Source organism: Hyalella azteca, unplaced genomic scaffold (genome assembly GCF_000764305.2).
Source record: "Hyalella azteca isolate HAZT.00-mixed unplaced genomic scaffold, Hazt_2.0.2 contig9001, whole genome shotgun sequence".
Taxonomy (NCBI): Eukaryota; Metazoa; Arthropoda; class Malacostraca; order Amphipoda; family Hyalellidae; genus Hyalella; species Hyalella azteca.
Genome location: NW_025939082.1, coordinates 212315 through 236712, shown reverse-complemented (window position 1 = coordinate 236712; position 24398 = coordinate 212315). Strand labels below are relative to the sequence as shown.

Here is a 24398-nt window from a genome sequence, read left to right as displayed (position 1 = left end):
GGACTGATGTGGAGCGGCTGAGCCGAGATAGGGATAGATGGAAGAGCATGGTGAAAGAACGCATGGAGCATTTGTATGAGTGGGAATGTCAGAAAGGGCATGAGAACGCTTGGGATGCAGATGTGGCGAGACTGGACAGGAATGTTAGAAGAATGAATGACTGGGTATGCAGATATGAGGGGTGTGGGAAGGTCTGCCGAAGTAAGGCGGGCCTGACCAACCACCAGAAGCGCATGAATAGAGTGGCTGAGGAGCGAGTAAGGTTTGTTTGTAGCATATGTGGTATGAGTGTTGAGACGGAGGGTGCAAACAGGGTGCTGTCGGTCGCCAATATGGCGAGGCACCAGAGGGCGTGCCTGGTGTGGGACCATGTGGGGGGGGGGGCACGTCCCTGACGGGGATCGACGGCCCGGAAATGGACATGGAAATGGAAAAATGGAAATGGACGGTATTAATACACTAGCATTAAACCACTGTAATGCAAGATGATAGTTAACTCTATACAATAATCTAATAAAAATGATATTCTACAATAAAAGAACATTAATAAACTATTCTGAGCTACTATCAACTGATAATAGTGAATACTTAAACCAGCTGAAATCATTTCTTCGCAATGAAAAAACTGGGAGCGGCATTTTTAGCACGATGTTGAGGAAATTGCCACTGCCTGAAATGCATTTAAAATTACCCTCCAACATTCAATCTGAGCAAATTTCCAACGGTTCTTTCAATGCTAAGCATACCTACTCCTGTGGCCCTGGCACTAAGGTGCAAAAAAGACTGAATGAAGGTTATAAGGGAGTTAATTCATGGGATAGAGCTCGCAGAGAGCATGATATATGTGACAGTGCGCATTCAAAAACTAAAGACAGAAACAAGTCCGATGATATCCTAGCGAAGAAAGCGGCTAAAATTGCGATAGATCCTAATGAGCCTGAATATGTTAGAACTGACGCTAAGTTGGTTAATGCTATAATGGCCGGAAAAAGTTGCGTAGGTCTTGGAGTATCAAAAAGCGTAAAAGTCCACTCACAGAAGTGAGTGGACAGATTTAGTTGACATGCAGAAGTATACAGATAAAGGTAAAAACTACATCCTAACTGTGATTGACATCTTTAGCAAACATGCATGGGCAGTTCCTATACGTAGAAAAACTGGTGAAGAGATTAAATCCTATTTCCAAAAGCTTTTCACTGAATGGATTCCCTTGAAAATTCAAACAGACAAAGGTCTAGAGTTCATTTGTAGTGAACGTCTCGAAAAATGTATTATTTCATTTTGTCATGAATTATAAAACTAAGGCATGTTCTGGACAATTAAAAATGTACCTAGTTAGCCTGCACATACGTCTAATGACAATATTAAAATAAAATAGAATTTCATAATTCGAAAAAGATAAACAATGTTTGTCAAATAATAATCTAGACTTTCCCCAAAGTGCAACACTGAACCGAAATTCGGATCGTAACCGATTTATTCACTTGGTATTACTTTGTTACCTAGAGCACATTAAACTGGGGTAAGAATCTAATAATAATAAGATTTATTTATTTTTGTATCCTCTTTGTGTTGTGAGGTGTTGCTATTGTAATGACAAATATGTAACTATTGTCTCATAATAAAACAAGATCTGCCAGGTGGCAGCTGTGTGAGTAAACTCTTAAGTTGATAAGAAATATTCCTGTGAGATATAAAATGTAATAGTCATGTTGTCAGCTGATACGACCTATGATATGTATGTGTTCTGTGTACTGATTTATGTAACGTTGGCAGGTATTTGGTCTGAGCTACTCTTCTAGTGGCCTCCCTCGAATGTCAAGATCTAAGAAAGAAACTTGAAAAGCAGCTCTCCTTGTTTGAAACACCCTCCTGATACCATTAAAGTTTTGTGGATGTCATTCTAGAATCTGTTCATGAACTTTGAGACTAGAATAGTGAGGTCCCACAACTGTCAACTGGTGACCCCAGTGCTGATACAAATCGCATGCCAGGTAAACAGTGACTCAGTGAGTGAAAAAATTTATGAATTGACATGACCAAATACCCCAGAAAATCAAAGTAAAATCAGTGGGCTAAATAAACAAAAGTGTAAAAGATAAGACTAAAAGTGAAGAGAAAAGAAGATAGTTACATCAAGAACATCAAAATCACACAAGAATGGCGGAACAAGAAGACCTAAGCTCCAGTATGCAGAGTGTGCACATTGCTGAAGTCTTGGTAATGATCAACTCGAAAGCACCAGACTTTACAGAGACAGACGTTGAAGCATGGTTTGCCATACTGGAAAGCCAGTTCATATTGAGAAAGATTCCAAAGATTCATATTAAGAAGATTCCAATTTCTAAAATTCCAAAGGATGTAATCAAAATGCAAAATATGAGGAACTCAAATCAACTCTGCTTGCCAGCTACGAGAGGAGTTATGCTGAAATAATGGCAAAGTTTATGAAAACCACAAGTCTATCTGGAAGGCCGTCGCAATTCCTACAAGAAATCATGACAATGGCCAATAAATTAAATGTCGGGCCAGACATGATTCGGCACACGAATCATGAGTGTCATGAGAACGAATAATGAGTGTTCGGCACACGAATCATGAGCTACATGAGTGTAGCTATCTCGCTGGCAACACGAAGTGACCTTAGCCTAGAACAACTAGGAAAAGTAGCAGACCAGATCTTTACATACCATGGCTCCAAAAATCCGGTGAATGCAATCACGGAAAGGGGAGATATTTCATCTCGCAATCGCAACTCATGGCAGGAGTCACGCACAAGAACCCCAAATGACAGCATACCAAGAGGAGTACAACCATTCCATACAGTCCTGACCAACGCCCAAAGGTTTGCCGAGCCCACATTTATTTTGCAGACAAAGCCAAAAATTGCACATCATGGTGCAAGTGGCCTAATAAGCAGAATTGTCAAATTCAGCAACGCTTTCGCTCTGCCTCACCAGCATATTCGCGATCTTTATCCCCAAGACCCTGCTCACCAGTAAAAAACTAGTTAATTAAGCGAGTCGCTATGGCTTCAACCGACTCGCCGCTTCTAGAAGTTGCTGCCAGCATCGGAGCCCTAAACATCAAGTTCATCGTGGACACCGGCTCTTCGGTATCCATCATCCCATCCTCTTTCATTAAGGGAGCCCTGATCCAACCCACTAACATTTCCTTGTCATCGGCAAATGGACAGGAGATCAAATGTAAAGGTCAGACGAAGTTGGAAATAAAAATACCAAACCTACGACGCACATTCAAACGGATTTTCATCATTGCTGAAACTGTGAAGCCACTGCTGGGAATAGATTTTCTCAACAACTTTCAGCTGATGGTTGACTGCGCGGCAAAGAAGATTACTGACCCTATGACAAAGCAGTCTGTAAACATGACAACATCAAGACGCGTGGGCAACATACTGGTCAACGACGTAAAACTACCAAGATCTGTGGAAGAAATCCTCAAAACCTACCCAGAATTAACATCTCCACACACAAGACAGGACCGGAAGAACAGCAAGGTGTTCCACAGGATCCACACTTTAAGCCATCCACCAGTGTATGCCAGCCAGCCCAAGACAACTGTCTCAAGAAAAACTGAAAATTGCCACTCAAGAATTCAAGAACCTCCATGAAAATGGGACCATCTCAACATCCACTAGTCCATGGAGTTCACCTCTGCTCCTAGTGACAAAGGAAAATGGGAAGGTAAGGTGCTGTGGTGATTACCGCGCACTTAATGCAATAACGACACCTGATAGGTACACTATACCACATTTGAGTTCCTTTGCTGCGAGACTGCACAATAAAACTAGATTTTCAAAAATAGACTTAACATCTGCTTTTCATCAAATTAGAGTGCATTCTCATGATGTATGTAAAACTGCTGTTACAACCCATTTTGGACTGTTTCACTTTAATTGTATGCTTTTTGGTCTCAGAAATGCTAGCGCAACTTTCCAACGCATGATGGATAATATCTTTAATAATGTAAAATGTGTTTTCGTGTACATAGATGACATCCTAGTTTTCTCAGACGATGAAATTTCTCATGTGGAAGATTTGAAAGCCGTGTTTGAAATATTGCATGAGCATGATCTGAAGATCTCGCTTGGAAAATGTGTTTTCAATGCAACAGAAATAGACTTTCTAGGCTTCAAAGTAGATTCAAACGGTATCAAACCGACAAGTGACAAAATCAAGGAATTGGAGGACTATCCACCTCCAAAGGATTAAAGGCATTGAGGCGGTTCCTTGGAATGGTGGGATTCTATCGCCGGTTAGTCCCCAACTTTGCTTCCCTCATGTACCCTCTCACAGAATGTATACGTTTGAATCCAAATGCAAAATCACTGAACCTGTCGGAGGGAGAAAAGCAATCCTTTACTAATATTAAATCTCATCTTGCCAGTCTAGCTGCATTGCCCCATCCTCACCTGAGGCTACAAAATTCCAATTGGTCACTGACAGCAGTCAGTATGCCGTAGGTGCTGCTATGCATCAAATGATCGATGGTAAACCCATCCCCATAGGTTTCTTCTCAAAGAAACTATCGCAAGCTCAAACCGCCTACTCAGCATTTGACCGGGAACTATTGGCTGCGTATCTTGCTACTTTGCATTTCAAGCATCAAATCGAGTGTAGATATGTCCTCTTGCTTACAGATCACAAACCTCTTGTAAATGCATTTCATAGTCTCAAGCCAGCTAAATCAGACCGTCAACAAAGGCATTTGAGCATACTCACAGAATACTTGTCCGATGCGGCACATATCAAAGGCAGCGATAATGTAGTTGCGGACTGTTTATCGAGACCAACCATTGCGGTAATATTAGATGTGTGCGACCTTCCTGAGCTTGCGAGCAAACAAACCGCCGACGCTGAGATTGTGAAATATGCTGACCGTTTACGCGAATATACCATTAAAAGTTCGGATCACAAAATCTTATGCGATGTTTAAATGCCTTATCCAAGACCGTTCGTTGTAAAATCTTTGCGCAGAGCAGTCTTTAATAGTCTTCATGCATTAACGCATCCCGGAATTAAAGCCTCACGGAAACTGATTAAAAGCAGGTACTTCTGGCCAGAAATGGACAAAACGATAAGAGAATTCTGTCAACAGTGCATGGCCTGCCAAAAATCCAAAGTGCATATAGGCACACACGTAGCCCAGCACAAAATTTTGAACTTCCTTCACCTCGATTTCAAACTGTGCGCATTGACATAGTCGGACCGTTACCACCAGTGAGAAATAGCTCTGACCCGTACATTAGTCCTTACAAGTATTTATTGACGTGCATAGATAGGGCGACGCGATGGATTGAAGTGCAGCCACTGGTGGATATAAGTGCTCAAACAATAGCGCAAGCGTTCCTTGAAGCATGGGTATCACGTTTTGGCGTGCCATTGCATGTGATGATTGTGATCACCGATAGAGGTGCACAATTTGAATCGGAACTCTTCCTCGAAATGTCAAAAGTTGTGGGGTTCAACAGATTGCGTACCACTAGCTAACTTCCTCAGACTAATGGATTGATAGAACGCGCACATAGAACAAGCAAAGCAGCAATTATGGCTCGCAAAGAATCATGGCTCACTGCTTTGCCCGTGGTATTGCTCGGTATACGAGCAGTACCAAACGAATCAGGGTTCTCGCCGTTTACAGCCGTCACAGGAACGTCACTGTTGCTGCCACAGATAATGATTGATCCCCTAGAGTCCACTGATAATACAAACCATAAGATGATCAAAGATCTATGTCAGGAAATGTCGAATATGGACTTCATGCAATGTTCTAGCGGCAAAACTACCTCCAGTTCCAAAACATTTGTACCGAAAGAATTGAAACATTGTGATCAAGTTTGGGTACGCGTCGATAGAGTGAGGAAGCCGCTTGAAGCGCCGTACACCGGTCCTTATAAAGTGATGAAAAGAACTCCGAAATATTTTGTAATCCAAATGTCCGACGATGTACAAAATACTGTGTCGATTGATCGTTTAAAACCGGTACACTGGCCTACAGTAGCAACTGTACCTACCCTTCCTGAGTTAGAAACAGGAAGTGCGATCAATCCAGAGGAAATGAAAACTAGAATAATCCCTTAGATGACCGTGACCACCGAATCAGACCAGGAAGACTCCGCGCCTGGTGCGATTGCTGTGAACACACCGGCTCCGAAGGCAACGCGTTCTGGCCGACATGTAGCATGGAAACGGCAAAATGAATACATTTACTATTAGCTCCGCTCTTGGGCGGGGAACTGATGTAGTGAACGTCTCGAAAAATGTATTATTTCATTTTGTCATGAATTATAAAATTAATTCATGTTTAGGACAATTATAAATGTACCTAGTTAGCCTGCACATATGTCAGATGACAATATTAAAATAAAATAGAATTTCATAATTTGAAAAGATAAACAATGTATGTCAAATAATAATCTAGACTCTCCCCAAAATGCAACACTGAACCGAAATGCGGATCGTAACCGATTTATTCACTTGGCATTACTTTGTTACCTAGAGCACATTAAACTGGGGTAAGAATCTAATAATAATAAGATTTGTTTATTTTTGTATCCTCTTTGTGTTGTGAGGTGTTGCTATTGTAATGACAAATATGTAACTATTGTCTCATATCAAAACAAGATCTGCCATGTGGCAGCTGTGTGAGTAAAACCTTAAGTTGATAAGAAATATTCCTGTGAGATATAAAATGTAATAGTCATGTTGTCAGCTGATACGACCTATGATATGTATGTGTTCTGTGTACTGATTTATGTAACGTTGGCAGGTATTTGGTCTGAGCTACTCTTCTAGTGGCCTCCCTCAAATGTCAAGATCTAAGAAAGAAACTTGAAAAGCAGCTCTCCTTGTTTGAAACACCCTTCTGATACCATTAGAGTTTTGTGGATGTCATTCTAGAATCTGTTCATGAACTTTGAGACTAGAGTAGTGAGGTCCCACACATTAACAAGCCAACACAAGAGCAATTCAAAAAGTTTGTAATTCAATGGTTTGCAACTGAAAATGAAACTAGGGCTCAAGTTTTTGAGAGATTTAATCGGACTCTCAAAACAAAAATGTGGAAATATTTCACGTAAAACCAAGACAAAAAAGTGGGTAGATATTTTACCAGATTTAATTGATAATTATAACAATAGTTATCATCGATCAATAAAAATGATTCCTCGTGAAGCTTCGATGGAGCAGAACAGTAAAATAGTCTATGCAAATTTATTCCCCGAGAAAAAGACTTGTAAGAAAGCCTAAATTCAAGATTGGAGATCGTGTCATAATTAGTAGAAAACGTAAGGATTTTAATATAGGATATCTCCCTAATTTCACACGTCAGTAATTTATTATCTCTAAACTATTAGAAACGAACCCAATAACTTATAGGTTGAAAGATATGAATGGGGAGGAAGTAATAGGGAGTTTTTACGGAGAAGAATTATCAAAATATAGCAGCGATGTTTATGAAATTGATAAAATTTTGAAAAAGAGTAAAGGGAAATTGTTAGTCAAATGGAAGGGATATGCTGATTCATCTTGGATTCCAGAAGCTGAATAAACATAGAGTTGAACTGACATTAAGTTGAACACGCATTGAGTTTAAAATGAACACACATTGAGTTCGAAATAAACAGACATTAAGTTCAAGTTAATTGAGATACTTTACTTAATAAAATGGTGTTAATTGATATAAAAACAAAACAAGACTTGATAAAATTAAAGAGAGACTTAAGAAAACAATTCACACAAGAAAAAATTATGGAACAAGGTTTATACGATGATGCTAAAAAGTATATAAGCCTCTAATTGAACCTCTCACCAAAATGGCAGAAGAAACTAAGGAGACAAGGTTAGCTCTGAAAGATGGTTCCAGAGAATTATTATCAATCAAGCCTGCTGAAAAATTGGCATTAGAACCTCCAGACTCAAAAGAATCCGACTCAAAAGGACTAGTTGGTTCAATAGCTGAAACTTTTCTAAGTTACGCATTTAAATCTGGTTCTGAATATTACAAAGCTTACGGCATAAAATTTGATGGAAAAAATGTCATGCTAGGAGATAAAATTGTCTCCATACAAGATAACGACTTAGGGATTGGTAATAAAGTTTATGAGAGGACTGTCCCATTATGAGAGATATCAACAAAACAAGCCCCTGAAAACTATGAAGAAAATGATGTTGCAAATTATGTTCGAATTATGAGACAGACAAAGGCTTATCTCAGGCCTGATGGAACAATAAAATCAAACAAAGAAGAGAAGTATGAAAAATTAATCAGACCACTATATAAAACGACGCAGGTGGAAAAGCTCCGTCATGAAGTAGCTAGAATTAAAGCTGCAAGTCCTGCATCGTCTAGGGATTCAACTCCTGAATCAAGACCGGATACCGATTCGGATTTTTCTGGATAAAGAATAATAGTTATACCTTCTAACGGTAATAATATTATTGCAAGACATCACTTATTATTTGGCTCTCTGAATGCTGGAAACACAGGAGTCTTTAATGAATTGCAGGCACTCACTCATGAACTTTTCAAAAGAAATTTATTAAATGAACATGATGTTAAACTATTGAATGATTTTTGTTTAAAAAATGGAATCCCAAAGCATAGTTATTACTGGTAGAAAAAGTGATATTTAAAGGAATTTCACGCCGGCAATAAAATTGGATACAAACAAATTTCCTGAACTGGCATTGGTGGGGCTGGATATTTATCACTCTATCCCGAATATTGATGAGACAAATAATAAATTTTATGTTGGATTATATGGTGGAGAAATCGTTATAACAGTTCCGACTGGATGCTATGAGATAGAGAGTATCAATAGGTATATTAAAAATGCACTTGGAGATGAAGATTCGATTGATATAAGAGCGAACACCATTACTTTGAAATGCCTTGTAACTATTCGTGATCCTGACTTGAAAATTTATTTCAACAAATCCAACAGTTTACATACTCAGTTAGGTTTTGATAATGGCGTATTGGAAGATGTTGGAGAACATGAAAGTACAAATATAGTAAATATAATGTATGTTAATGCAATACTTGTTCACTGCAGTATAATCAATGGATCATATTTCAATGTTGGTTTACACAATATTTTGTATACATTTTTTCCTAACGTTCCCCCAGGATATAAAATTGTAGAGAATCCTAGTCAACCAATTTATCTAACCGTAGATCAGCCTTCAGTTTATAATATTCGAATTTGGTTAACAGATCAAAATAGAAATCTTTTGAATACTAGAGGTGAGGAAATAACAACTTTTGAAAATTTTACTTATAAAAATGGAGAGCTTACAATGGAACGAAATTATTCGAATTGACGAATCGATTCATAAAGTTGGAACTCATGATTATGAGCCTCATATTGGAACTGATTTAAATCGTGAACACAATGATATCAAAATTATTATTCAGAATCAAGATCAGTTTCTACTACCATCAGGAAGTTGTCTTTACATTGAAGGTGCTTTAACGAAAGAGGATGGTAGCAATTATAACTTCAAAGATGATAAAATATTAATTATCAATAATGGTCTGATGTATTTATTCGGTCGAGTATCTTATATAGAATCGGAAATGAGGAAATTGAGGGGTATAGCTATCCTGGAATTGCTACAACTCTAAAAAGATTGACAACTTATCAACGAAGCTCCAAAGAAAATATGATGTTCTTCTGGAGTATTGGCACTAAGGAAAATTAAAAATCGAATGACGGATTCAATGAACGTAGGGATTATTTAGGAGCCGCTGATGGTAAATTTATTACTACAAACCACATAAAATATATTTTTGGATTCTGTGAAAATTATGACAAAATGATTTATGAGTCAAGCATGACTTAACTCTAAGAAGAGGTGATGATACAAATGCTCTGTTCAAGACTAGCGATAAAGATCCAAATCAGCAATATAAAGTTGGTGATGGGAAAATCACTCTCAAAAAACTAATTTGGAAAATGATGGCTTATAAACTCTGATAAGTATAAGATTAAATTATATCGACAAATAAAAGATAAAATTCGAATATCAATTGCATACATGAATCGACAGTTGGAAAAAATAATGAGTTCTAATCAAAAGTTCTTGGATTGGACTCTTGCACCAAGTTCAGGAACTCAAAGATCTCGTTACGTCATTTTAGCATTTCAAACTGGTTGAGATAATTTGTAATTTTCTAACAATGCACTGTTTGATTACTGTGATATGAAGAATGCATATGTCCAGCTAAATAACGAAAGGTATCCTAAGCAAAACTTACAAATTGATTTTGATAGTAACAATTATACGGTAGTTTATAAAATGATGATAGATTATGCATCACAGACAAATTGTGCGGTTGCATACAGAGATTATAGGTTTTTACATCCGATTTTCCTATTTGATATCAGTCGGCAAAATGAACGTCTTGAGAACAGTCTTATTGATATGAAGATTAAAGCTGAATTCAATACTAACATTCCTGATAATGCACATTGTTGAGGATTGAACTGATAACGAATTTGTGATTTTGCGTTAGAAAGAGTTAGACGTGACCTTGTCCAAATTAAGAAAGCGGATTCAGTATCGTGTGTGCCGTGGATGTGTAAGGCACGTCTTGTGTTGATAGGATTTGATGAATAAAGTGAATGTTAGGTATAGAGTTAGCTGTGGTTTCCATGTGTGTATACTTTATATAAATATTTCAGTAGCATTTATTAATTATTATTATTAATAAGATTTTATTCGTGCTGATTATTAATTTGATATTCATGTTTAGATTAATACCTTGTTAGATATTTATTTGTTTCATTTGTGTGTTTCAGGAGTCTTAGCAATAGTCTCAGAAATAGCTCAAAATCTCAGAACCTCAAGAATAGCTCAAGAATTTCAGCAATAGTATCAATAGTGTCTCGTTGCCAATGACGGAAAACCCCTGATTTGGGGGGCGCAAAGCCCCCCGGTTTTACCCCGCGCCTCTACGCGTATTGTGCTTTGCACGAGCTGTCATTATTCTACTCACAGTACGTGCGATTGTAGAGCGAGGTAAAGTTTTCACTCTCGCAATCCCTCGAGTCAGGTACAGGTTCGGTTAGTGTGTTTCACCCCTCCCCCCGTATTGCGTCAAGTGAGGAAGAAGAGGCCAAGTTTCCTTGAGGCGTTGCTGGTCATTGACTTTTTTTGGTGGAGTGTAAATAAAAGATAAATTTCGCTTTAGATAACTTTGTAATCTAAAGCGAATGAGAGACATTGTTGTGAGATGTATGTATTATAAAGGAAAAAAGTGTAAAATGAATGAAGAAAAAGAAGAAGGGGGGGGTGAGGTGGTGAATAACTGGTTTCTGGTTTCGGTGTTTACCGAGGCTTGGTTTTAATCTGTAATAAAGATAAATCTGAACCCGTTTATCATTTGGGCCAATGGGAAGGACCTATACGATTGCCTGGCTGAACAATGCAGGGATGAAGAAGGGTTTGTTTTATTTTTTTTGGAATGCGTCCCTAGCAACATGCTTATGCTCTTATTCATTCAGACAGAATAATTCAATTACAATCTGATGGTGAAAAATGAATATAAATTACTAAAAATTAAAAAATTCATTCAGATTTATATCTTATTAAAATGATGTATTGCGTAAAATGTCAAAAGAAGACTGACACTGAGGAGCGTGCTCAGTATGTTAAGACGAAAATGATAAAATATTAAGAGGCGGACGTTGCTTGATTTGTAAGAAAACTAAAACTTCTTTTGTATCAGCAAAAGAAGGGGATTTCATTTTTTCAATTCCTGCTATCCTGTGAGCTCTAGGCGCTGCTGGGTCTCTGGCAGGAGGGGCTTAAGCCATAGCTAGTACGTTTAATAAGAAGAAAGCTGATAAACTTATAGAGGAAACGAAACGACATAATGAAGCAATGGAAGCTAGAAGGGGATCCCGTTTAAGATTGATTCCAGCGAAAGAAAATCTTCACCGAAAAAAAAATCTTGTGGGAGAGGTCTCTACTTGAATCCACCAAGAAAATAATACCATTTAACCATTAACACAACATGATTTGAAACATTATTTGGGAGTGTTGAATGTTCCTAGTCAGAGATATTTTCATGATGGATACACTGCCTAGGTTATCTTTTAAAACGGAGCGAGGAATATTAAATCTTGATGTGAAAGAGGGAACTGGAACTCATTGGACTTGTTGGTATAAGGAAAATGATACTTGTTATTACTCTGATAGTTATAGCTTGACATGTCCTAACGAGTTTAAAACGTATATGAAGAAGTGCAACATTTTTTGGTTCGCCTATAAAATATAAAAAATGGGTGATGTAATTTGCGGACATTTATGTTTAGAAATGTTAAAAAGGCTGGAGTATGAGAGATTTGATTCCAACCTATTAGATCTTTATAAGAATGGGTATTAAAATTTCATTAATCTAATATTCTTTTTAAATGGCATGTATTAATATCTATGCAAATAATTTGAATCTTTCATCAATTTGCAAAGATTGTGAGGAAGAACCAATTGAAGTATTTCTCTTACAGTCTTTGAAAACTTCAATCGAAACTTTTTGAAATGAACATTCCAAGTTCAATTCAATTATTACAACCCTGAGAGAAGACTTACAAGTTGAGTTTTCTTATACTGATTCAAGTTTGAAATTTTTAAAGTCTACCCTAGACGATAAATATAAAATTTAAGAGTCTAAGATAGATTCTTCTGAAGAAAAACTAATTCTGAAAAACTAAAAACTGAAGAAAAACTTCTGAAGAAAAACTGACTGCAAACTGACAGTTTGCAGTCAGCTTTTGATGGTAAAGTCAAGAATTTGGAATTGCATGTTGAAAAAGCTAATCAAACAAATTGATGAGAAAATCATCAGTTTACAGTTAGCGCTCGATGACAAAGTAAAATATATAGAAATTGGTATTGAGGATAAACTAATGAAACAATTTGAAGAGAAAATAAATAGTTTGCAGGTAACGCTTGATGATAAAGTAAAGAGTTCGGAATTACATATTGAAGAAAATTTGAAACTGATTATTAAAGCTGATGAACAGATCCATAGAGTACATTTTGCATTTGAAGATTTAGTAAATAAAAAGCTTAAAACCTCAGAATTGCGGATTCATAACATCGAGTTACAAATTGATTGAATAGTATTTTTTACTGAAGTTGACCAGAAATTCAAAAGCTTGGAGTCCAATTTAGCTTCAATTATTGATGTAAAATTTAACAATATAACAGAACAAGTCATGGAGCTACGAGCGGGGTCAGTTTCGCAGAAAAAAAATGGAAGGTATTAATAATGATATGAAGGGTATTAAAAACGTATTTAATGACTTCTAGAGATATTATATCAAATCAGAATGAAATTAATCAGCTTAAATTGATGCTACAAAATGAAACTGATAAGAACATTGAACTGAACAAATTATTAAATGATTGTATAAATCTTGTAGCCTCACGAGTTTGAAAAAGTCTGTAGGCTTTAGTAGTTTTACTTTATTAAAATGACCGGTGTTAATGTATTTGGAACAGGAATTAATAGTACACCCATATCACATCTAACAGGTCCTCCAGGTATTGCTTTCAATATCTTGACGCTGATAAAAGTTTTGATCTGAATAATCGGAGACTTGCAAATATATCTCTTATCCAATTGAGGATAAGGATGCCGCATGCAAGAGATATGTTGATGAGGAGGTCGTAAAAGTCACAGATGTTCATATAAAAGATTCAGAAATGACAAATAAAAAAATGGATGTTGTGAGGGAGGGTGTCATGGAGCATATCAACTATCTCGAGAAAGAATTGCCTGCAGTAAAATCAATAGTGACAACTCTTGATGGAAAAGTCAATATCGAAATGGTAGAAGTGAATTCAAAGTTGGAAACTCTCGATGAGGAAGTGAAGACAATTCGGTAAAAATTGAAAAAACAAATGGTAAATTTGACGTCTTTGAATAAAAAAGTAGCATGACTGGAGTTGATTCAGGTTGAAATTAAAGCCTTTATTGATGGTGCTGTTGGAAATATAGCCTCAAATAAGAACGAACTATTGGAATTAAAGAGTTCAACATCAATTGTTTGAACGACTCAGAAAAATTGAGCGTCAATGAGGGATGGACCTTCAAACTGATTTCCCGCTAAATGAGAAACATTCAAAGTTTATAAATTCATCAAATGCATTTGTAATCTTGATTAATAAAAATGAAAGCTAATGCACAATATGAAATAATTGATAGACAATAGATTAAAAATTAATTCTACTTAATGTATTTTCGGTTTGGCTTAGAAAAGTCATTACATCTAATCAAGTGTGATGAACCCATTAAAAATATTCGAAAACATAGAATGATTTATGATGGAAATAAATTAAACTTAGTAGATGGGAGTTCATTTACACGCTATTGTCATTCAAGACAGCCTGTGAGAAGAAAGAGAAAGCTTGCTGAAATTTCTTAAATAAATGGAAGACGTAATAACAGATGTTCAAAGAGAGGTAATGTCCAATTCAGGAGATATTATTCAGCTACAGATTGATGTTGATAACATTTGCTATGATATTCACCATCTCTCCACTGAAATAAATCAGATTATAATTAAAGTGAACATATTAAAGCAAACATCCTTTCCTGTATAGCAAGTCAATTCATCAGCCTGAATATAAGTTGTTGAAGAACCCTTTCGATAAGGGATATAACAAGTCTGAAATAATTGATTTATTTTCCAACGGCAATGGCAATATTGCTGAATATCTCGAAAACCTACCTAAAAAACGTCAACAAAAATGTGCTATCGAATATATAGAGAATGCTGCTTCTGTACCTGATCCCAGTGATATAGATCCAGGGAAGAAGAATTTGTTCATTTTTTATGATATTGCTACGGAAAAGAATAAAAATCCTGCTGATAGTTTTTAGACCCGTGAAAGACATAATAACTGTAGTTCAATTTACTTATCCTAAAACTATCACATACTACAAAGACAAACCATTAGAACGAATTCAAATTTATTAATTATATTCGAGTTACCTTTCATCGAAATGAAGAATATTTATAGTGATTACATTGCTTGTGATATGCCCTTTTCAGAGTTTCAAAAACTGTGTAATGAAACGTATAAAGTACATTGTAGTTTTGTGTTGATCAATAAAGATGAGCATCCCGGGTCTGGAAAGTATTTCAAAAATTTAAATCAATTATAAATCCCAAAAAAGTAACTTCCATCAAAACACTCGCTCAAGCCCTGAGTTCTCGGTTAAAGAGTGCTTAATCGGGGCAAATGGTCATTAACTCAAGATTCGAGGGTAATTAGTCAATTTTTAGGAGTAATATTCGGGGTAAATGATCGGTATCCTGTTAAGCTGTTTATGCAAATTCGCAGATAATTGGTCGTAATAATATTATAGGAGGTTTTATTGGGGGGTAATTGGTTAATTTTGTTGGGTATGATTCGGGATAAGATTGTGGTAACCTATGATTTAAGCTGTTTATGCAAAGCGTTACCATAAGCTCGGTTAAGTAACTACTTGTATAAATTTAAAAAAAAATAAAAAAAAAATTAGAGCAAGTTGAAATTGAAAAGGAAGCCGAGCGCTGTTACGATTCAGGTATTTTGCCAATTAATATGCATTGAATTTCCCTACCTAGAATAAAATTTAAGCTGAATTGTCACCAGCTGTGGTGCATCCGCATGCGTAGCAAGTGAAAAATTACTTTGAATTTTCTGCACAGAACTCTAGAAAAGTTCCAGCTTTTTCGAAATCTACAGACAACAGCTTGAAAACATAAACACGATAAAGGGAAACACGATAACGGAAGATAATGACGTATATGTATGTACATGACAATAATATGATAACAATAGAAGTATCTACATTAGTAAGTGGTAAGAGAACTTATCATCAGGATATTAAAATGATGTACATTTAAGAATTCGTGCTTGACCTGAGGGGAACTAAATAATCTTAACGGCCAATTAATATTAGAAGTTAATTGATTATTGTGACTTCCGGCTATACATATCATCTGTGGAATTTCAGAATGGACACGGATATATCAAATGATGTTTCAGGATTGCTTCTCTTCTGACAGCGACGCGTCGTTCACATTTCTCGTCTTAACCTCAACATTAACGCAAAAATTTCCAAAAGTATGACATTGCGACACTACTTTTATTCGAATTAAAATCATATAGTTGAGATTTTATCAACATTATCATCTGTTCACCTGATCGCAAGTCTTCATTATGCCTCTTGACTCAATGATGTAATACGGTTCAAAACTTACGATTATTTATAACAAATCAGGGTTATTCATATCGTGGGAAATGTCTATACTCTATTGTCGTAACACAAAGGATGCTTTTATTTCGCATTGGCGAATATTAACCATATCATAGAGTCTAATATTAATAAATTTGGTAGATGACATGACATAAAGTAGTCTATTTCTTAATTAACCTTACAAGCTCTAATCGAACTCTGAACTCGCGTTACGAGGTTCTGCTTCTATAGCATCCATTAATGTTTCTGCGGGCGTTGCGTCCAACGCCTTCAGTTTTTCTTCTATTTCATCTAGTGATTCGTCCAAATCATTTAATTCTTCTTGCAATTCACCTAATGCTTCTTCTGATTCTCCTGAAGCTTCTTGAGATTCGTCCAGAGTTTCGTGATCAGCTGCAGTTTGCGATGATAGTTTCCTGACCGGAGATGGCAGAGCTCTCAACGCCTTCGTCACGCCCTCGATGACAGCCGCAACTTCTCGACCCTCGGCTGGGAAGTCGGAATTTCCCTTGCTAGATCCTCGCCCCTGGTCTGTGTCTGCGGTTTCCATCTCATCTTCTTTATCAGATTGAAAAATTGCCTGAAGAAGTTTGGCAAAATAATTTAATTACACCTTACAAAGAGTAAAACAAAAATTGTATCAATAAATGAATGCTAATAAAAGCACATCATACTGCATAAAACCACCAAACACACAATAGAGTGGTAAACATATTTCCTTACCGTTGCAGTGATTTGTCCTCTTCGGATCCTCTGTATGCGCATCATAACGTAGCGTCTTTTTTCTGTGAGTGTACAGTAAGGGCACGTGCATTGCTCAAACGGGCAAATAGAGTGGCCTCGTCTTTTGGGAAACTGGTGGTGGTTCCGACACTTGTCACAAACCTGTTCGAAGGTAGGACTCTATGTTATTGTTTCTATTGAATTGATATATTTTTGATATAGATTTTTCATTACTTTAGTATTATGGCAGCATTAGTATAATAGTTGATATTATTTATGACCAAATGACGCAGAAGGAAATCACGAAATCACCTGCCGCAACTTAGCCAAGTGGCCAAGATTTGCTTTGTTGAGTTCTTTTGCCTGGTGTCTCCATAGCGCCTGTTGGTGTTTCATGACAATCCTCGCTATCCTCGTGAGGCGGCACAACAAACACTGACACTTGTTATAAGGGCATTGGTGGCCTGGCTTCGGCATCGTGAAGCCGTGGTTTTGGCAAAACGTGCAGCTTTGCATCCGCTTTTGTTTGGTTCGCTGGGCGAAAATGCGGGACTGAGAAGTGGGTACAAGCTCGAGTTTGGAACCTGCCTCATTGATTGGCGGCGGCGCAGAGCACGACTTGCTCCCTCCATAACTCTGAAAACAAACAAAAACTTAATTGAGCAACGGACACAAATGCCTTTCTTAGGTCCTATATGCATAGTTCAAAGACTAAATTTTAGATTAAAACGGAAAACTATAAAGACATCCCACTTTTCCTGAATTCATAGTTGTGTTACAAAAGAGTCGAGTTTTTAACCTAAAAGATAAATCAACAGTGTGATGGCTCATAACGGGGCATTCCACTGTTACACGGCCTTATAAGGAGAGGTCCACACGGCCGCGTGTGGTCATACGCGACAAACACGTTATCTACGTGTTCATCGAAGTGCAAAACAGACTTCGTGTAGCAGAAATGCCGTTTTGTTTCCTTACGAATCATTCACTGACTTATAAAGTGATCCCTCAGAAAAATCCTTGATAAAATGTGAATAAATTTAGCTCTATTAGCTTATTATATCCCATTTCCAACATTTTTTGTAAACATTTTCGCCTGCTGCAGCTCTCAGCTCAAAAGTTTGCATCTGTGTTGCGCATTATCCTATTCAAGAATAATATTGTGCTGCATATAACATCGAATATGTTACATTAAAACAAGTTTTGAATGATGATTAACCTCATTTCGATCCTCGTTCATCATCGACGCTTCATCGATGTCACAATACGTTTGATCTTCGGCTCTTCTTGCCGTTCGATCGTTGTTTTTCAAACTTCTTTCGGTTGAAGCTTGTTGATTATTTTCAGTTTCCTGCCAGCTTCTCCCAGCACCTTGACTTCGGTAGCTGCTTGCAATTCCCGTCGTTTTTGTTCGAAGATTCTGTGAACTGCTGCTCACATCTGACGTGGATCTCACGCCGCATCCGCTCTGTGAATATTCCTTACTTTGGTCGCCTTCGTTTATTGTTCCCTGAGCTGAATCGACATGTTCTTCATTTGCTTGACTGGTTAGAAGACCTCGAATTTGAGAAATAGTTTCTTCGTTATCATTCATGTTTTGCGTCAATCCTGGAATTGTTGTACCAGTAAAGTCGTTCGAATCGAGGCCGGCAGGTTGGTCGTTTCCAGGTTGGTAGCACAATTCTGAGTCCATCAGACTCGAATCTGGTGACGCGTGGCTTGAATTTGGCTCAGATTGTGAGACGAAGTGAGGCCTTGGATATAAGAAGTGATGCATTTCGTTGGGAGTCATTTTCTGAGATGAGAGACATGAAACAAAATCATTCAACGGAACGCCTTGAGACCGATCACTGGACACACTCGAGCAAGGTTGTGGATGTTCAACAGAATTCTCCTCTGAGCTGTTCAATTCTTCACGTATCAGCTCCAGGTCCTGAAGAAATGCAAAAAATTGAAACTCTCGAGCTTCTCGTTTTATTATTTTCTTCCTGCTTTTTTTCCATTTGAATTAGAGGGCGGAATTCGAAATAGGAGTTCCCGAATTTTTTACGCACTGAAATAAAGCGGAATTTGGAATGGAAAAAATACCAGTTCACAAAAGGATATCTGAGCAGCTGAATTCATCTCTCATCTAAATACTCGCTCGTGATCTTGGTTAAAATATGTATAAGCTCCTAAAAACTCACTGAGAAATGCATAGCAGGAACCATCGGCTAGATATATTCATTATTTGTTTTTTCGTATACGTATGCATCAATAGTCCTGGATGTGTGGCTTGCGATGCGCAACTGATCAGAATGGCCGGAACAACTTTTTAGCTAGCCTACCAAAAATTATTCTTGCTATATCATCATTTATGATATTGTCGGCCAAGTGAATAAACACTGACTACAGCTGCCCAAGCACTATCTTAAATAATTGGAAGATTTTTCCTGATATAACTTAGTTCATATTGTTAATTCATTTAATTTATATATTAAATTAAACCATATATCAAGGGGTAAAATTTGATCATAAATCATCTTCAACTCATTCCAGCCAACCACTTTGCCATTGTTCAATATAATCTTTAGACCGCTAGCTTGATGGTCAAGTCTGTTATCAACTTATCGACTATGAGCATAGATGATCATTTAACCAACTTCGCATTTTACCCAGATCACTTACCTCGGAAGTGACGTTGGCACGACGTATTCTCTGCAAGTATTTCGAGACTTTTCTCCTCTTGCTTGTGAGGCCGCAGTGCTTGCATGTGCAGGTATCGAAGGGGCAGGAGTGGCCGCGCCTCTCCTTAAACTCGCTGTGGTTGCGGCATTTGTCACACAGCTTCTAAAAGAATTGGTTCTTTCGGAGCAGCCAAAATTTATTTGACATCTTAAAAAAGAAATCAAATATAAAAGTTATCTAAAATATTATTCGGACATATTTGGCGGTGAAAAAAATGTTTTATCAAGAATTTGAATGAATCAATTAGACTAATTACCTCTCTTTTAGATGCTTTCATTTCTTTGTAGGATTCATTGTTCACAAGTTCTTTGTTTTGCAGCCTCCAGTGAGCCTGCTGATGTTTCATGATGGTCTGTGAATGAACGACTAGCTTGCAAAGTAAACATGTGCAGTTTTTGAACTTGCAAACATGGCCGTATTTCCGAATCGTCAAATTGTGGTTCCTACAGAATGCGCAGTGTTGAACTCTCTTGAGACTCGCTTTTGATTCTTGCACGACATCTTCATCAACCCAATCGTCGCCACCCTCCGAATGCTCTGGCGACTGCGATCTGGAGGCGTGTTTATCCTTATGAAATAGAGAATTATTGAGAGTTAATTATAAAAAAACAACTACTCTAGAATCAATATTATAATTCATTAGAATGATAATCTAATTGATATCAATATAGGCTGAAGTGCGAGTCTCAAGTTAAGTGATGAAACCAGCAGGTAAACCTATAAATTCATCTCAATTTCTAGAACTTTTTATTAGGGTCAGATTTGTAAGTTCACAAGAAATTTGGCTTACCATCTTAGTTAGTTGGTTGCATTCGTTAAAGGAAATATTATCTATTTGAGTTGGAAGCAGACTTTCTCGGCTGTGTCGCCGTTCAGGCTCCAGAAGAGCTCGTTCCAAGATGGACGTCGAGCTTCTCGTTTCTTGTCCAAGGTTGTTTTCCAGGGTTTCCAGGGTATCTCGTCTATTTCTTGCATCTTGCTGCGTCAACTCAATACCAGTAGTGTAATTCGATGCGTATATTTCAGCATTTTTATTTGATATTTGTGAAAAGACATTGAAGGCCTGCATGGTCAAGGAGTCATCTCTCCGGAGTCCTTCTCTGCTAGAAGAATCCAGTAATTCTCGTGGTATTGATGGGACTTCGTGATATTCTAATCGCCGCAAGACAGGCGGTTCACCGCGTCCGTGAACAATGTACATTTTCCCCGGTGTAGTCCTTTGAACAAACTTTAAGTAACCCGGGAGTAGCCGCTGTTGAGTACTTGCTTCTGTTCGATTCTCACTTGCGTGCACGGGCATATGGGATCGGTTCTGAACAACAACGTCATCAAGATCCTCTTGCCTATTAACTAACTGAACATTCCGGGGAACCTGACTTTGGATAATTTCAACATTCCGAGGAAATTGTCGTTGAATGGTTCCGACATTTTGTGGCAATTGTCTTCTGATAATTCTGAAATTTCCGTCTACATCCCGTTGAACAAGATCAATTTCATTCGACATAAGGTCTCGGATCATTGATCCATCACCAAGAATTTGTCTTGGCAAATAGCGTGCATCATTGGGTAAGTTTTTGATCGTCGAAAAAATTGACTCTTCGCCTTCACCATCTGGGATCGAAATTATTCTTTGATATTGCTTTTGTAGAAGAGGAGAATGAATTGAATCAGAGTTTTGACTAAAATTGTTATTAGTTCTACAATGTTCACGAAACTGTAGAACATTTCCACGTACATCATGTTCTTCAATGTTAAATACTTTTTCAGATTCTTGTCTTTGTGAAAATTCAGTAGTATGGGCAACATGTCTTAGTTCTGTAGAGCTGCCCAATTGTGCTCGTGTATAAGAATCATTTAAAACGTCTTGCTCGCGTGCGAATAAAACGTTTCCCGGTACTTGGCTTCGAATACTAACATTGCCGGTCGAATTTTGTCGCGTGACTTGGAAACTTTCGTTTCCTCCTCTACCTTCTGCATATCCACGATCTATGCAGTGAGTGCGTTGTCCACGGGACGCTTGTGTCAGTTGGATTGTGGAGGTTCCAGGTCTTGTCAAAAGTTGTGAGATCCCGCGGTTTTGGGTTGAACGAGGAATTGGTTTTTGAAGGTGCCTTTCAAGTTCCGGTTTGAGTTTAGCAATATCTTGAGTTGGAAGAATTGAAATATTTGTTACAGATTCTTTTGAATGGATATCCTTATTGAAATACGAATTTGAATGATTTTTGTGTTGACTGTTGATTGAATTTGCAGCAACGCTTGTTTCTCCATAGATCGAGTTTGAATTCCTTCTTACTGATATTGAATCAGAAAATAAGTTATCGCTTTCACCTATCGGCATAATTCGCTCGTCGCGATTTGTGATTGAAAATGATTCATGTGCTTGCAGTAAAACGGAATTAGGGTTCTCAACTTGCACCGGCTGGAAATATCTTTCTTCATTCTCCATTGAAATTTGATTTCGCAAGCGAATATGGAAAGAATTTAGATTTTCGCTAGGCCCATCATGGCTGAAACGAGTATTGTCACGTCTTTGAACATGATGGGGGGCATCATTTCTACTTCCCGTTGTCTCCAGCGAATCACCCCTGGCTTGTCGTGTTTCTGCGTAGGATTTGTTGTGCTTCGCCTGTGAAGGATTTAAGAACAAATCATGATTGCTTGGTCTAGGGTTAAAGTCTTCATTACGAACTAAAATCTGAGCTCGTGGCTGGGAAATACTCGGCGAGGATTAAGGGCTCCTCATCTTTTATCTCCGAGTCGATCATTGCAGCAACTGTTGACGTAGATTGGTATCACAAATAATTGTTTAGAAGACTTGTGTGAGAAGCACGTCACAGCCTGATCCCTGACAAAGTATTACAAGTAGCGTGTTCGGCAGGCCCGCTGAAAATATTTATATTCGAAACTCTTATAATTTTAAATGATTACATAACACTGTTATGGGCTATCAAGTATAGTTTATGTTCTCCCTGTGCAAAAATAATAGAAAACTGAAAAGTTATCGCATGCCTAAGTATTAATGAAGTTAGTGACTAAATTAGATGGTGAAAATGAATTAACTTCATTGAATTTGTCTCTTATCTGTAACCTCGGTATGAGGTTCGGTAAAATGTTACCTCTGAATGAGGTTTCATAAGTTTTTAGTCGCTAAAATGGCTTCAAAATAACGGATACATCCCTGTTCAAATCAAATGAACACAAACTATAAAGCTTTTTATTATTACAACACTTCTCTTTAACTTCACTTCTTGTTTGTTTGTCTGTCTGTCTGTCTGTATGCTACAAATTTTATAATCGATATTTAACACACTTCTACATGTCCAATCGATCTGAAATTTGGCACACTTGCGTAAAGTTGGAGACAATGCATTAATCAATTGACAGAATAAATAAATTTATAAATTAAACATTTTTTTTTCATTATAAAAAAAAAATAAAAAAATAATTTCGTCTGCTACAAATCTTATAATCCATATATGACATACAATTTGTCCAATTGATCTGAAATTTTGCACAATTGCATAAAGTCAGAGACAATGCATGAATCAATTGACAGAATAAATTATTTTGAAAATTTACAAAATTTTGATATCTTAAAAAATTTTTGAAAAATATATTTTTTTTCAATATTTGAAAATAAAATTAGAAATTCATTGTACATGTGTAACTACCAAGACACTGGATTGTTCAGAAGTGTTGTCTTTAAAAAACAATTTTTAAACGCATATCATTATAGTTTAAAAGTGAGTAAAGCAATTGATTGCATGCATACCTTACAAATGTTATGAAAACTGCTCCATTGAGCAGATTGTGGTGTATGAAAGTTAAGCATCCAATTAGTTATCTCGCGTATGCAATACAAAGGAAAAACGTGCTACAATTCCTACACTATTATTTCCTGACACTTAATCGATAACTCGCAGTTGATGTGTTGTGGTGGCCTACGTACACCTGTCACTTATGCACCCTCTACTCTAGGAGAAGGGACGCTCTGGAGAAACACGTCTCTATAAAGGCACCCTCTATCTCAGACGGCGCGTCAGTCACTTCTGAGTTTCAAGAAAATGTTCTTGGAGCGAGTACCTGCTGTTGACCTTATATAGTTCGTTCTCTACAAAAACTTGTCCAGCATCTCTGTGCATCGCATTGTCTGCCGTTTGATGGAGTATGTCCTACGGTGATTCGCATACTAATATAAGATGGTACAGACTTATCCTGAGAGGCACAAATGAGGGAAAAACGAAACTGCAGTAACACAAACACACTGCGTCTCATCAGAAATGTGGTAATGCCATAATCGGTAAATGTACCTAGAATATGACTGTTTAGATGGCGCATGCGAAAAAATTGTATGGGTTAGATACGAAAATCTACGTCATCGATGTGATTTGGCTATGCAAACTTAATATTGATAAAAACCTTTCCCGAAGAAATTACAAAAAGAATAAACTGTCAAAGAAGAACATTTTTCTGCACCATTTGAGCGATTACCTGTCGGAGATTCTTGGATGTTTTATTTAAAGGATCTCAATGCTTTCCACCAAGTCTGATGGAGATGGCAATTATCACGCTGCTATGAATGGGTCATGTTTTACGAGACAGTGTAATGTGTTCACGTGAAAGCTGAAGGAATTAAAGCTGCTGCCAAGTTTCTATGGACAAGACCT

General features: G+C 37.3%; 2 protein-coding genes across 4 annotated transcripts; one reads left to right on the top strand and one right to left on the bottom strand.

Annotated features, from left to right (window-relative positions):
* The first annotated feature begins 2989 nt into the window (after positions 1-2989).
* Positions 2990-3856, top strand: LOC108676116. The gene has a single exon (XM_018164156.2). It carries the CDS (start codon positions 3029-3031, stop codon positions 3632-3634), a length of 606 nt encoding a protein of 201 aa, XP_018019645.1. The 5' UTR covers positions 2990-3028; the 3' UTR covers positions 3635-3856.
* Positions 3857-15819: 11963 nt separating this feature from the next.
* Positions 15820-22405, bottom strand: LOC108676115. Of its 3 annotated transcripts, none has more exons than XM_047881859.1 (7): positions 20522-22405; positions 19988-20299; positions 19672-19833; positions 18224-18937; positions 17320-17643; positions 17008-17169; positions 15820-16864 (listed from the first exon to the last, which is right to left on the bottom strand). In XM_047881859.1, exons 1-7 carry the CDS (start codon positions 22175-22177, stop codon positions 16472-16474), a joined length of 3723 nt encoding a protein of 1240 aa, XP_047737815.1. In that variant the 5' UTR covers positions 22178-22405; the 3' UTR covers positions 15820-16471. The 3 variants fall into 3 exon arrangements, with proteins under 3 accessions (XP_047737815.1, XP_047737816.1, XP_047737817.1); XM_047881860.1 differs by having other exon boundaries at positions 19672-19830; XM_047881861.1 differs by lacking the exon at positions 18224-18937.
* Between the last annotated feature and the right edge of the window lie 1993 nt (positions 22406-24398).

Bases quoted from the DNA above. Each gene is read 5' to 3' on its own strand.
- LOC108676116 (XM_018164156.2), top strand. From the start codon at position 3,029: ATGGCTTCAACCGACTCGCCGCTTCTAGAAGTTGCTGCCAGCATCGGA.
- LOC108676115 (XM_047881859.1), bottom strand. From the start codon at position 22,177: ATGGAGAATGAAGAAAGATATTTCCAGCCGGTGCAAGTTGAGAACCCT. The intron at 20,300-20,521 runs GTAAGCCAAATT...CTATTTCATAAG, and splicing joins GCAACCAACTAACTAAGATG to GATAAACACGCCTCCAGATC. The intron at 16,865-17,007 runs GTAAGGAAATAT...AAACTTCTTCAG, and splicing joins GAGGACAAATCACTGCAACG to GCAATTTTTCAATCTGATAA.